This window comes from Schistocerca nitens, chromosome 7 (genome assembly GCF_023898315.1).
Source record: "Schistocerca nitens isolate TAMUIC-IGC-003100 chromosome 7, iqSchNite1.1, whole genome shotgun sequence".
Classification (NCBI taxonomy): Eukaryota; Metazoa; Arthropoda; class Insecta; order Orthoptera; family Acrididae; genus Schistocerca; species Schistocerca nitens.
In genome coordinates, this window is record NC_064620.1 from 164,643,995 (window position 1) to 164,660,127 (window position 16,133).

The following is a 16,133-nucleotide window of genomic DNA, read 5'->3' on the forward strand; positions in this document are numbered from 1 at the left end:
GGGCCCAGATGAGGCGTAAAGCTTTGCGTCGTGCAGTCATCAAGGGTACATGAGTGGGCCTCTGGCTCCGAAAGCTCATATAGCTCATATCAATGATGTTTTGTTGAATGGTTCGCACGCTGACACTTTTTGATGTCTCAGCAATGAAATCTGCAGAAATTTGCAGAAAGGTTGCATTTCTGTCATGCTGAACGATTCTCTTCAGTTGTCATTTACCAAGTTCAAAAACATTATCAAATTTTCTGATGCTCTGTTTGTATGGCAAGTTATTTAATAAAATTGAAAATCATTTAGCCACTCCATAGGCAGTTTGCCTTTTATCTGACAGGTGGACAAGTATAAATAACATTAGTCTCCATGTACTCATGGCACATTTCATACATGAGAAATGTCAACTAAAGCCACAACTTTTAGACTGTTTACAATTGAAAGAAACACATATCAGAAAAAATTTCAAATTGGATAAAGGCTCTTACTGCCAAATATAAATCAATTTTAAAATCATTGTAATATCAAGAGAAAGTGTTTCAAATATGAAATCATCTGCCATGATCCTGAAACTTCAACACACCCCATGCTTTGCACATTCTTTGAACATTGTTGTGCAACACACAATTCAGATGACCACATGGAAAGCTGCTGACGAGCTAAAACCAACAGTTATGTTTTTCAAGAGAAGTCTCTCTGCCTTAAGACAACTTGCTGAAATGCAATAAAATTTAAAAGAAGATTGATTTAAACTGAAAAATGTGTCCCAATGAAACAGAACTCCAGTTGTGACAGCTTTCATTCAAATAAAATTTGTAAATGTTAAATTCTGAAAGTGCTATGAAAAGGTTACTGCAAAAATGATAGCACTCATTGTTCCAGAAGAACAAACACACTTAATTTCTCAACCAGTTAAGATGGCAATGCATGATAATTGTTCAGTCTAGTAGGAGTTTGATGACACTATCAGTCAGCTCCAAGGAAGTCATGACTTGGGACATGCAATGATTATCGAACTAGACAAATATTTGTCTGAGGCACATTTGCCTAAAAACAGTGATCCTTTAAACTGGTGAGAAACCAGAAAATTGCTGTACCCCATGCTATACCAAGAGTTTACAAAAATATTGTGCATCCCAGCAACCTCAGTGCACTGTGAGTGTATCTTTTCAAAGGCAGAACAAATACACACTACAAAAAGAAACAACTCACTTCAAGTAAAATAAGTTAAATTTCATTTTTAAAACAGAATATAGATTAATTTTTCCCGCTTAGTTAAATGTATTGTCATATTTATTGCATATGATGACTACAGATACTTAAATTAATTATAGTTATGCTATAAATCTTATACCATATATTGTTTCCGCCTAAATGTATGCAAACATAACAATAAGCAGTTTTGTTTTTCAAATTTTCCCACTTGATTAAAAACATTGTGTTGTAACATTTTTAATTTTTTACAGCAGATGAAATGTAAAATTTTTAAACCTCAAAACTGCTAATGACATAACACAGGCTTGTAGCTCCTCTTTCTACCTTCTTTCAAAACAGGGCCAAATCTGATAAATAAAAGGCATAGTGACCTGAATTACAAAGGTAAGATGCCTCCCTTATATTTATTTTTGTGAGTGTATGATGAGTGGTGAGTCATGAAAAAGAGCTACTTCATTCTAGAGAGAGAGAGAGTGAGAGAGAGAGAGAGAGAGAGAGAGAGAGAGAGAGCAGTTCTGACCTGATCACTGGGGGAGGGGGGGAGAGAACAATTTTTCAGTTTTTTTTTTTTTTTTTTTTTTTTTTTTTTTTTTTTTTTTTTTTTTGTTCTGGGGTGGGGAATCTAATCTGATGTTTACTTTCTGAATTATGTCATCAGTGGCAACAAAGGGTTGGCCATTCCTTTACTCAATAATAGCTAAAAAGCTGAAACCCAGCAAAAACTATGGTGATATGACTATCATTTGATATCCTGCTTACCTAACAGCTAGAATACATATAGTTATGCAAGCTGGCACTTATATCCTCCTATATACAGCTGTAACTACTTAAAAAAACTCACCACTGTTCTAGCTTCTGCAGCTAATCTTGCAGCGTACCTTGCGATGAGCCTATGTTCATCATCAAGACGAGTAGAGTCAAGACTAGATGTGTATTTTCCGGGGCTGCTTGTGCAGAAAGCACTGAAATTAACACAAATTCAGGAAATTTCATCTGTATCACATGTGTGATTAGAGAGTACGTATTGCTGGCCTACCTTCGGACTGTTGAACGGCTGTCCATTGAACCACCATCAAAAGGGGATGTGAATGAACTCTCAGGAAACCCATTATGAGATGGCAGAGGAGAGGGAGGACTAAAATAAGAACATAGTATTGTTAGTTGAGGGCATGATCTTAGATCCATAATCAATAAATTAATAAAAAAAGTGCTTCACCATGAAGAATGTACAGTAGCTTACAAATTTATCTGTAGCTGATGATCATTGAGAATACAGAGTGAACCAAAATTTGGAGGTTGTTCAGGGATATTTTTTGAATAATTTGGCATAAGAGAATCATGGCCTCCATATAACAACAATTTCTTCAGTTTATTAACCAGTTACCTCTGCTTCTGTGAAAATACCTCCACAACAATGCAAAACCTTGTAACATGCCTGCACTAAAATGTAAAACAGATGCAAAAGTACTGTGATGTGGTTACTGTTGAGGCAGGAACGGTTCAGAATAGTTTTGTTGTGCTGTTCTTCCATTTACACAATGTACATAATAGCCAACTTTAATGAGTAAACCTAACCATAGAGTTGTAAATTACTGTTCATCAACAACTAACAACATCAGTTAAACAAACCCAAGACAGAACTGAGCAGTTACTGAATGTAAGGTAGAAGATGAAGAGTAAAGTAGCATTACTGTATTTCTGTTGTCAACAGTAAGTACCATTAGTGAACAGAACACATTTGTTTCCAAATATGGTGCACAATTCATACTGCTAACTTTGACTGTTGTGCAGATATTTTCAGTGCTACACAGAATACCAAGGTCAATGGAGATAAGAAATCAAAGTACATGCAATTACACTGTAATGAGGCACCAGAGACCCCCAAGTCCATTACATAATATTACTAAGAAAGCATCTGTGAATAAACTCAAAAAATGTTGTTGGTAGAGATCGAGTTCACCCTGTACAGCATTTTTCACCTTAGCAGTAACATTAACCTCCATCCATTATCACCGATTCTCTAAGAAGTACATTTACATCTTGACACCATCTTCTACAGTCTAAGAGAAAGCAAGGCAATAATATTCCCTCTACTCCTATATAATGAATTATTATCTGACTGTTTGTATGGAAGATCATTACCTTGGGGCGATTTACGCAGCTGCAGTCATGTCGAGGACTGTAGCTGCGTGGCACATACTTCTTGTATGTTGCATGAAACCACTGAATAGCACCAACTGAAATGTCTGGGTATTCTAAGGAAGACCTTGTGTTTCTTATGGGGACTTACTGTTCTAGTAGTTCCACAAAAATGGTCAGAGGCACTGTCATCAACACAACTGGCTCTCACCAAATAATGCACTAGGTGTCTGATGAAAGAGGTTGAAACCACTGAAATATTTCTGGACCAATGTAGTGAATGTATGTGGTTCTCATGGTAAAGTAAAACTGTGGGTTTATCAATATAAGATACTTCACATAATGCTGCAAGGAACTGAAGTGTATAATTTTAAATATCTGATTGCGTTCACATATATTACAACCTCAAGGTTAATTTTGTTGGCTATAACCTTCTAACTGATGAGTTACTTACAACATAAACTTTGTGACTGTGTAAGGGACATAATACAGCAACAAAAATTTGGTTTGATCAAGTGCTTTACCAATATTCATTAACAGCCATGAATATGACTATTAAAAACATGAGAGCAGTTTACAGGAAATTGTAACAAAAAATATACCACTAATTAATAAATGCTTAAAAACCACTGATGCAACAGCCTTCACTTACACTATATGTGACAAATTTAACGTCTTTTCTGGTTCTTCTGGGAAACGAGGGATGTTTGGTCTTCCCTTTTCAGGAACACAACGGAAAGATTTACGAAGGGAATGTCCTATTTGCTTGCTAGGCGACTTCTGACAGAACATAAGAAAATATAGTTATTAAACAAAACAAGTGTATCACACACAATTACTAAAACTATCATGTATATATTTATCTTACGTAAGTTGTGTACTCTTTCACTTCATGGTCATTGGTATGAGGACCAGATACTCTTCCACGCCAGAAACAATCCTGGCACAGCTGGTAGCTGTGACATTTCTGACAGCGATACCGAAACCCAGCAAATCCTTCTCTCTGACATGCATCACATGCCATGGGATGGACAACTGAAAGACAAACAGTTTCTCATTTAAAACAGATCAGATATTACTAAATTGTTCAGATTTCCTATCGACAACAACTAGAACCCAGGTGAGAATCAGTAAGAGTCTGGCACATCACTACAGTCTATAAAAGCTACAGGGTCATATTCATATCTGCATACGAAAATGATCCACAACAGTCATAACCAACATGCAGTTGATCTGTTATGTGATATATTAGCATGCTGCACATTATAGGCCATGTTTTAATAGAACATGAAGTGTTAGAAACTCTGTGGAATGTAACGTTCAACAGAACAGCTTCCATTTCAATTGTACAGTTTTCTCAAAGAAGTTCTATGGTATTAACGGGAGTGCTGACAAAGTCCTGCGAGTAACACTGAGAGGTACTTTGTCAGTGAATGCTTTTGATACCAAGCAATATCTGAAAGCCTAAAAACTGGGTTTCGACTAGACAGATTTGGTAAGGGTCCCATATGTGTTTAATTCTGCAGTGCAAGCATCAAGTGATTATGGAATTAATGATATGGTTTTGAGTTGTACAATCCAGTTTTGATTCCATTCCTACTGTAAACCCAGTTGCACACCATTAATCAATCATGCTAAGAAAACACAAGAGCTCTTGTTGTGGAACACTTATGCTTCAGTTCCCTTAACTTTGACACACTTCATTCAACATTACAGCACTTCTTAATATTCACTGTTTTGTCATCAGTTTTCAGAATGATTACTGAAAAATGTTATCAGTCAACATAATCTCATTCAATGAAGTGTGTGTTTTAGAATGCAGTTATTTTTTCTTTCAAAACAATAATTAAAAAGTGAACATTGAAACAAAAATAATGTCTACTGGTCAATTGCTGAAACAAAAACCACTGTAACTAGGCCAATGGACATAAATGGAAGATATGACATCAAAGCTATAGCTTTCACATTTCCAAACCAGTTCCCATATAAAGAGACAGAAATTTTACAAAAGGAGACCATATGTCCAATCTTCCACGTGTGTCCCTTGGAGCTGCTTCAGATATTCCTAGTTCAACTATCATTAGTGGACATGTTGTTCTTGAGCTCACAGGGCATTTGTACATACATTTTACTGACTTTACTACATTCTTGCATGTGTGGAAAAAACTAATGGAACATGTAAAGTAACAGAATGAGAAGCACATAGTATAGAAAATGGTACACACATTTAACATATAAAATTATACAAAGTCATGGGTACTGTAACATCTTATAACTACATTTCACATTTTATGGTTTATTAATTAATGTTGTATGGGGACATAAAAGCTGTCAAACTTAAAAATATATTATTTTTGATGTTGCAATACAGCTAACTTTCAATAACATTAATGTTTCAAAAACTCCAGAAAAATGACAAGTTAGTTTTGTTTAATAGTCTATTCCATAATGTGATAAGAATCAATTGTAACATCAACTGGACAAGGTTATCATAAAGTTTCCTACTAATTCAAATGAACTGTGCTTATTTCTCTCAATGCTGATCACAAGATTTTTAACACCAATACATAAATCTGTTTACGTAACCATCATAAGACTACAAGGATGCATCAACACACAAAACATTAGCGTCTCAATGACAAAGTTCTGATCACAAATACAGTTCAGAACATTGACGATTGCTAAACTGATCACCAACTGCTAGTTAGCCATCTGAGGATTCTCATAGATTCCAAACCACAATCCTACTTCTCAAATCCTCCCAGGAGAAAATTCAATATTAATGGCCAGCAAATAAGACTGTTCATTATCTCCTGTAAGATGCATTTTGGACAGATTTAGCGAAATATCAGCTAAAAAACAACAGGTGTTGAACAGGAATGGACTGCTTTAAAAAAACACCATCAAAAAGACTGCAGTGGAAGTCATTGGCTTTGATGCAAAGAAGAAAAATGACTGGTCTGATGACAATAATAAACTGTGACTCTTCAACCTTGCTGGTGGCTAGGTACGACTGACGGTATCCTCATATCGATTCCCTGTTTCTAGAACACGCGAGCTATATCCCGGGATTTCAACTGAGCACAGCCTGGAATCCTGCATTGGTCTAGTACAGCCATTGGTGAGTAACGTCAAACCCCACTGTTGGCAAACGCAGCATACAGTGCACACGCAGGAGAGCTGCTCTGCGATTTTCAGCAGAGGGAGTTGACTATGGCACCATCTAATTGCAAATCATTGCTCATGCGTGATTTCCGTGCCTGCACATTCTCCACGCAGATGTTGTAGAAATGGAGTGTTGACGTGTGGATACCGTCAGTCGTACTTAGCTATCCCCGGGGTTGAACCGCCTGAAGATGTTGGGACAGTTGCTCTGAGGAAATATTGTGGAAATTGCACAACGTGATCCGGCGGCAAACCCATGAAGGCTTATTTACAATAATAAACTGATTAAGAACCTCACAAGTGTTAAACAGTATTCTTATCTATCTCTTGCTCGAGATCCATCATCAACAGAAAAGAAAACAAGTTTTCAGTAGCTCAAGATGAAATGTCATAATGAAATAAGAACAATCAACAAGTGGTGGCAACAAAAAGCCAGTTTTGTTTCCTTTGCCAGTTCTCAGAAATTAAACTTACTTTTGGCACTACACAAATTATTAAAAATCCATTACAGAAACTACATTTAAGATTACATACTCATTCTTTTCTTAAATAATATGTTTCTATTTTGAATAACATTTCCTATATAAAGATTATCGCAGTCTTACTGCAATGTTATCTAGTAAACTCTCTGTACTGTCAAAATGTAATGTCTTTGTTTATTTTACAATTTCTGGAGAGAGTTGGCAAGAGAGAGTGTGAAGTGGCGGAGGATACCAGTCAGGGACTGATCTCCACTGTAACTATGTAAAATGTACTTACTGAAATTCTATGATGTGTATAGATGTTTATATTGAAGACACGTTTAGCATTTGTTCATGGCAAAATACACAAAAAGTGGATCTTGGAGTTTGTTTCAAAAGTTTACAAGTCTTCCTGCCTCATTTTTATGTAATTGTACAAAGTTACATTACTGACAGAATGGATTTAATCAATATACTATAACAAACCATCATTACCAGGAAAATATTTTGTTTTTAAACACATAAGAACTTATCCCCCCCACATAAATCATACCCTGAATTTTATATCTAAAAACACAGATGATGTGACTTACTGAACGAAAGTGCTGGCAGGTCGATAGACACACAAACAAACACAAACATACACACGAAACTCAAGCTTTCGCAACAAACTGTTGCCTCATCAGGAAAGAGGGAAGGAGAGGGAAAGACGAAAGGATGTGGGTTTTAAGGGAGAGGGTAAGGAGTCATTCCAATCCTGGGAGCGGAAAGACTTACCTTAGGGGGAAAAAAGGACAGGTATACACTCGCACAAACACACAATACCTGTCCTTTTTTCCCCCTAAGGTAAGTCTTTCCGCTCCTGGGATTGGAATGACTCCTTACCCTCTCCCTTAAAACCCACATCCTTCCGTCCTTCCCTCTCCTTCCCTCTTTCCTGATGAGGCAACAGTTTGTTGCGAAAGCTTGAATTTTGTGTGTATGTTTGTGTGTCTATTGACCTGCCAGCACTTTCGTTCAGTAAGTCACATCATCTGTGTTTTTAGATATATTTTTCCAACGTGGAATGTTTCCATTATATTCATACCCTGAATTTTTACAGAACTACAACCAGAGCCAACATCTACAACAATGTGATTCAAGGTAAATATATTTTTTTATTTCTATTTATTGCAACAAACAACACAGGCTCTACCTATCTAGAATCTGATTCCCAAACTGTAATAGCATACATTTCTATGTCTGTTAATTCCAATGGAGATGTCAAAAAACTAATTTCGAGCTCAATTAATTAATTAATTATCTTCACGCTTATTGGATCATGGGAACAGACTTCTTGCAATGTGCAGAAGTTGTCACGTATTTATGAACTCTGGACTTACTTACTCGACATATGAAGTTAAATATTTTAAAATTAATTACTTTCTGATGTCTATTCAATGAACTTTAGACTCTTGGTGATAAGTATTGGCTTGTTGCTATTTAATCACCAGCAAATTACAATTATGATTTTTACTTTTGTCAATGATTTTTATTATACTTAACAATTGGATAGTAATTCTAAAAACAACACACACATCTGATACCATTGGTAATTCCACTACAGTTATGTATGTACTGTTCTTCAAATAATGTTTACATTTGATGTTGGTACTTGCTAATTTAAACCCACACAGTTGTGATTTAAAAGTAACTTAGTGAAACTGGAATACTCGTATTTAAAAGTATTAAATTATGGTTCATACATTTACAGTTATCAGGTCCAGAAACTATGCTGATTCTCCTAGTTACCTTTATATTACAATATGGTCTACTATAAAGGTGTAGAGGGAAAAGGCAAACTTGTCTTGCATGGACTTACTTCCTACAATTGCAGGCGTAACATCCCTAGCTTTCTCCAACACAATGTGATTCTGTAAGAATTACCTGTTTCTACACTTGCTAGCCTGTGCAGTAATGGCAGCCAAACCAAGCAGGGAGGGCCAGGATCAGACATCATTGTGTCCATGAAATCATTAACAGTCACTTTGCCACTCTATGAACAAAGAAAATTTGAACACATATCATCAAGTTGTAAGTGTAAGAAAACTCTGTACTGCATCAAAATAATCTTACAGTACCCCAGGAAAGATGGAATTTGCTAGCCCATCTGAATAACTGAATGAAGGTGACTCGTATACAGCAGCGGGTAATGCCAGCACCTCTTGCAAGTACTCTGAAAACCTCCACACTATCATGTGGCCATTACCGTCTGATATTTGAGAGAATATATCTGCAAAAAGCAAAATATCACATTACAGTAATTTACATCAAGTCACATGTCTGCTAAAACAAAAATTATTTTGTTGTAAGAAATTTTATGAACCATAATTGTTCTCTAAGATCCTTTACATTAGAAAAACTAAGTTAAGCAGTTACCTGAAACAATCACAAAACAGTGTATTAACATGAACAAAATATGTAGAGCCTCCTTAGTGGACTTCTTTACTTGGGGAAACTGATTCTAATTATGTGTGTTGTGATGAAAGAATAATTCCATTGAAAGCCTAATGTGTTGTGTGACTACCACCTGCTTCAGTGTCTGGTAGACACCCAATGTGTTGTGTTGATAATTGCAAACATGCCTTCACTGAAGGTAATGGAAAAGAAGACGTGGACCAATGATGTGACATTAAATTATGTCAGAAATTTAGATACACACAAATAGAAACAGTTCATTATATTAAACAGGCATTCATAGCGCAACACTGAAGGTTACAAAACTTTACATACAACTAACTGAAAGAGGACTGATATTTATCAAAATGTTATAACACAATCACCATTACTATGGCTTGGATTTTAGCACAAATTATGGTAACCCTTAATCACCACTCCAGTTGCCCAGGCACCTCATTGGCCATTACCACAACAGGCAAAGTGCCTGCTCACCTTGTTACAAACTTGCTCATGCCAATGGCAGGCAACTTAGGTCTAGCCGTTACGTAGTGGCACAATCAAACATTGGAGGCAGCATCACATCAAGGTTGGTACGTGCAGCCAACAGACAATGCCACTTTAAAAAACTGACTAGAAACCTCCATGATATAATCCTAAGACAGAGTGCAGTCACCCTCATTCCAATATATTTTGTTCACACACTCACTCGGCTCCATTCTCGGGACTCTCGGTACCTAATTGGACTCGACCTGACATTGTACTTTGAGTTTGTATGGAACTTCTAAATTATGTACTCATTAAAGTGATTTTGATATTCTGCACATACTTACTTGTGTGTGTTGTTACTGCACAAGTGGCAATGAGTGCAGTTGACCATTGATATGTGTTTCTTAGTGAAGTGATGAGGTTGACAGGTGCCTCTTTGAGTTAGTGATTCAGAACTTACTGTAGTGGCAACTGAAAAGCCAAAAGTGTTTGTAAATGCAGCAACAGCCCCACATGGCCATGTTGGATAAAGTACTGACTGGTGTGTCAGCACAACCTCAACACTTGCTGACTAACCAGTCACCTTTCTCCACCTATGATGAAGCTGCAAAAGTGAGAGTCATACAAGAAATGTCTACAACAACACTTCACACCCTTCAAGGTAATGGACACTGATTTCATTAAAGCCTTTTTTCAGTTGTAGATCTCTCCCCAAATGTACTGCTTGTTAGGAGAGTTAGCTCCTTTCAGGACACTGAGTCCCTCCCATCTGACGAAATGTGTCGTTTGTTGACATCATACTGTCTCCAGCATACTCATGTTATTTCCGCAAAATCAGACTTGGGCTGCAGAGTTGCAAGTTGAAAGTGTCATTTTGTTATTGATCAGTCTATGGAATCTTACACTGACACTATGGTTCAGGACACTACCATTAGGTTGGCTCCCAATAGAGGGCTGCCAATGGGTACTGCAATATGTAGACTCCACCTCAGAAGAAGTCCTTTTTGTTGCACAAATATCTGAAATTTCTCATGTGGTGGGTGATAAATTACATTCCTGGATGGACATGATGACTGTCAACTTAGAAGAAAATATGTATTCTCTTTCCAGTATAAACTTTGGAGGCAGAAGTCGTGGCAGTGCAGCACATTTGGTCAACTTGTCACAAACAAACACATCCCCAATAGATGAGTTTCCACAAGCTCCCATATTCCTGCCCCACCTGTTTTGTTCACCATGACTGGTTGGCCTGCTTTCAGTGTTGGTCTTCTTGTCATCAATGTAGGAAGAAACGCTACATTACAATTGTGTACCACACTCAGCTAGCTCTGGTTGCATCTTCAAACTCTCAAGCCTTGTACATTAACGTTGTCAGTTCCACGTGTGACAATCTTGCAAATGCTTCTAACAAACTATTCATCAATGTGACACAATCACAAGTGAATAAGGGCATGATGAAATCTCTTCTTAATTTTAACACGTATCTGCACCTCGGTTCCCCTCTTATGTCTTCTACTCTGTGCTACCTTGTCATTTATAACTGGCAACAATTTATATTCTTGGACTGTTCATGGCAGAGACAACATACAAGGTAGTAGTGGGTTTATTGACATTCCCAGTGGTGAACAGTACTTTTATGAAAACTTTGTTTGACGTGAATGCTTTTTTGGTATTTGGACTCAAGAGTTGATTTGATTTACTGGTTTCTGATCTCGTGCCCTATCAAGAATTGGGTGATCTGTGCAAGGTATATTCGGTCCTTTTTTCACCTGGGTTAGGCAAGACTCAAAATGGTTCAAATGGCTCTGAGCACTATGGGACTTAACATCTGAGGTCATTAGTCCCGTAGAACTTAGAACTACTTAAACATAACTAACCTAAGGATATCACACACATCCATGCCCAAGGCAGGATTCGAACCTGCGACCGTAGTGGTCGCGTGGTTCCAGACTGAAGCGCCTAGAACTGCTCGGCCAGGTTAGGCAAGGTCACAGATTTATTGGTGCATATTATCTTAAACCCATGGCACAACCCTGTTTTTTCTCATGCCAGGCCTATGCTGTTGGTGCTTCATGATGAAGTCTGGGACAGCTCTAAAGGCTAATGGATTTAGACTCAATGAACCCATATTGTCCAGTCAATAGTCTACACTGTTAGTGATTATCAAGAAACCAACCAGCATGCTCCAGCCCTGGGGTGGTTTCAACATGATGGTTAAGCACAGACTGTGTATGACATGTACCTCATTCAATGACCAGAAGAACTGATGACAAAACTGGTGGGAGGACAATATTTTTCTAAGTTGGATTTGTCAGAAGCATATTTACAGCTGCCACTAGATGAAGAGTCATGACAGGTCCTTGTCATCAACATGCCATACGGTCTCTACAGGTACAACCAACTGGTTTTTGGGGTCGCAAGTGCTCTGATAACTTTACAACATTTTCTGAGCAACATACATGTTTCTTGTTGCATCAACTACCTTGATGACACTGTTGTCATTGGTGATACCACCAAGAACCACCTCTGCAACCACTGGCTTCTGTTTCAGACATTGCAGGATGTACATCTCAAGTGCAATCTGTGTGAGCCACATTTCCTCCAGCCCTCTATCGGATACCTGAGACAAGGCATTTCTCATTAGGAGAACCTGCCAATAAACATCATACTGTGACTATTGAGGCCCTTCCTCCTACAGCAGTGTCATTCTCTGTGGCCAGAGCCTTCAGTCATGGCAGCACATCCACCTAGATTTTGCGGACTCCTTTTTGGGCATAGACTGCTGCTGTACAACTGTGGGATCACTGGTGTGAGCCCTCGTCCAGATCATCTCCACTGAAGGCCCCCCACACACCCTGGTGATTGACAATGTCCGCAACTTATGTCACAGATTTTGCAAGATATTGGGACACAACATGGTAGCTCCACAACATCAGGGTGCCCCCTTTCCAACCTCAATCAAATGAGAAGAAAGAATGCCTCACATGGACTTTCAAGATGCAGCTGAAGAAGTACATCAGAGATGTCCCAGCGGAAGACACTCTCACACGTTTTCTCAGTTCTTACACATCCATGCCAATTGGTGAGAAGAGCCCAGCTGAAATAAAACTAGGGTGGCAGCTTCACATGATACGGAGCTTCCTGCTGTCTGCCCCGCACCCTCCTACAGCATCTCTATTGCTAGCACTTTTGGTCACTGTGAGCACTGGGTTCTGGGGGTTGGAGAATCTTCACACAGCAAATAGAGGACAGGTTGCTGGCCTGCCATCAAAACCAACTCCGCCTGTGGTTGGGGGACCAGCCTCTGCCACTCCCATACACAAATCCTGAGCCCTCCTCCCTCCAGGAGCCTGGGTCCTCACCTTCTCCTCCATCTTTGGGGGCACCTTCTTGATTATGTCCCCACCTCCTACGCTCAATGCAATCTTGCCTACTTCATCCTCCCTCCATGTTTTTCCAGTCCTATTCATGAACGTCAGGGGCTGCAAACTCCAGCAGCAAATGTTGGCACCAGCTGTACAAGCCAGCTCCTGTTCCCGTGCCTTATGCCTAGAATGTTTCCACATATCTAGCTCCAGTCTTGGTGTCCTCAGCAGCTGTCCTCACACCCAAGGGCATCCACCTGCATTGGAGCCATCACTGCCATGGCCATTTTTGGTCTACTCTCCTATGGCAGTTGGCAGTAAGTTTTCAATATGCTGAGAGTGCTAATTGACAGTGCTGTGGAGCACATGGACTGTGCTTTCCTGGGTGCCACATGGCATCCCATACTGCAGGGGAGAGAGAGACCAGAGTTGCACCATCTCACAGTCAACCCATCTGTTACCACTCCGCTTACACAGACATCTCACCAGCCGTTACCATAATAGGAAGTGAGGTGCCAGCCCACATCACTATGATTCAACTCACCTGCACCAGTGCCAGGCGGCTGCACGATTAAACATTGAAGGCAGCATTGTGTCAAGGTTGGCGTGTGCAGCTGATGGACAGTGACACCTTGAGAAACTGACTATCTACCTACACAATTTAATCCCTTATTCTATTATGATCTGCTCATAAGCTCACTTGACTCTGCTCTCTGGAGATTTCTATATATTTTATTTCCTGGTGTGACTTGCCCCACCCCTCCCCCACCTCTACAACATAAACTACACTTAGCTTTCTCCTCTTATTAACTTTTGCATGATGTTTTGTCAGTAATCTCCATCTTGATAATTACCCATCTTTCATCTTTAAGCTTTTCGGTTTCAAAATTTAATTCAATGCAGTCCCCAATAGTCAATCTTTCCTTCACATTCTGTCTGGCAAGTCTCCCCTGACACGGGATTTTGGGCAACTTTCTCAAACTCTACCCATTTCCTAAACCTAGCCAGTCCTGTTACTTATCCCTCTTCCTTTCTCTTTGACCCTTCTGCCAGAAGGGGAAGCCACTGGCTCCCATTGAAAACAAGATAATTAGATACCGAGCACAAGCTCTGATTAGGGAAGGATGGAGAAGGAAATAAGCCTTGCCCTTTCAAAGGAATCATCTTGGCATGTGCCTGAAGCAATTTAGGGAAATCACAGAAACCTAAATCAGCATGGCCGGACACAGGTTTAAACTGTCATCCTTCCAAATGCGAGTCCAGTGTTCTAACACTGCACCATCTTGCTCAGTCACTGGCTTTGAAAGCTGGCATATTTTCTTAACCTTTTACAAGTTTGCTCCTGCCACTGCTTGGTGAGTAGTTTTTTTATGTATCCAGTCACATTCTATTTTCAAAAATGGATTGTTTTCACTGCTATATTATTTCAAATTGTTTCCAAGACATATTAAAATAGCTGAAGCAATGGACTTCACAAGAACACAATTCCTTACAAAGATGGTAAAATTCACCATAGTCTCCTTGCTTACTGTCACATAACCACTTTCTTCACAAAAAAAGTGTGCAAATAAAATCAATAGTTGGTCATCTTAGAAACTATACTAGATTCTGCACCAATGTGGCAAGACACTTATTGGATAAACAGTGAACACCATTGAAGACCACTGGTGGGAACACCAGTGGCATATTCGACTAATGAATCCTATGATGGAATACAAACATATCAGGATTTTGGCAGTAACTTCCAAATACCGGGACAGTGTTGTCAGAGAGGCCATTGAAATATGCACCAGCAACAATTTCACCAACCAGAACTGTGGCTGTAATCTCAGCAATGATTGGGAACTAGCACTGAGACTAATTCAGAACACGTTCAGCAAACACAACATCCTGGGGACCAGGGTGGATGGAGTAGCTACACCCCCATTACCACATCCATGGGGGCACTGCCGGGTGTCGCTGGCCGCAGACACTGACTCAGTCGTCTTCTCAGATGCCAATGTCCACCCTCGAGCATGAACCTGTGTATAGAACAGCTTGTGAGGGAACGGGATGTATGTTGGCTGTATGCCTTCAAAGGGCCAGTTCACGCAGCACACCTGATGACTGCAACATATCTTATCGCCAAAATACCGTGCTCATCTGACACTATGAACTGGCAGTATCTTTGGACTGTTTGACCAGTAAATGTCACGTTTATTTCTAATGTTGAAGCTCTAAAAGCATTGTGATATGCAACATCTTGCAAGTACACTTGTTCCTGTCACTCGTTGAGCATGTATTCTACAATTACATAATCCATTTACTGGAAAAATCTTTCTGAATTTCTTCCATCAAGGCACTTTTTTTTGTTGCTGGACAAGCATTTTTGCATTACTTTAATATGCATCTGTAAATACAAAGGTGCCAAAATCCCAAACATATAAATACTCATATACATACATATATCTAAATGTTACTGTTACTGCCCGCATCTCGTGGTCGTGCGGTAGCGTTCTCGCTTCCAACGCCCGGGTTCGATTCCCGCGGGGTCAGGGATTTTCTCTGCCTCGTGATGGCTGGGTGTTGTGTGATGTCCTTAGGTTAGTTAGGTTTAAGTAGTTCTAAGTTCTAGGGGACTGATGACCATAGATGTTAAGTCCCATAGTGCTCAGAGCCATTTGAACCATTTTTGTTACTGTTACTGTTGTTTTTACATATATTTTTCCCACGTGGAATGTTTCCCTCTGTTATACATATACATACATAGATACATAAAACAAACTAAAATTACAAATAGTGTTAGCAAAACTTCATTGCTATTTGAACCAGCCTCTTGTAGTCAGATTCTTTAGAGATCAAGGAACAAAAGTAAGTCATTTGAATGTACCATGGG

General features: G+C 39.1%; 1 protein-coding gene across 6 annotated transcripts in view; it reads right to left on the reverse strand.

Moving 5' to 3' along the window:
* The window catches only part of LOC126195378 (dystrobrevin beta), a 620,666-nt gene that overhangs the window by 87,739 nt on the left and 516,794 nt on the right, over positions 1-16,133 (reverse strand). For 4 of the 6 annotated variants that reach the window (XM_049933956.1, XM_049933958.1, XM_049933952.1 and 1 more), the window contains 6 exons: positions 9,089-9,240; positions 8,895-9,003; positions 4,211-4,377; positions 3,995-4,122; positions 2,240-2,338; positions 2,045-2,165 (listed from right to left, as the gene is read on the reverse strand). In XM_049933956.1, coding sequence (XP_049789913.1) covers positions 2,045-2,165; positions 2,240-2,338; positions 3,995-4,122; positions 4,211-4,377; positions 8,895-9,003; positions 9,089-9,240 — 776 coding nt within the window. The remainder of the gene's footprint in view (positions 1-2,044; positions 2,166-2,239; positions 2,339-3,994; positions 4,123-4,210; positions 4,378-8,894; positions 9,004-9,088; positions 9,241-16,133) is intronic. The other 2 variants (XM_049933955.1, XM_049933957.1) reach the window with 2 other exon arrangements.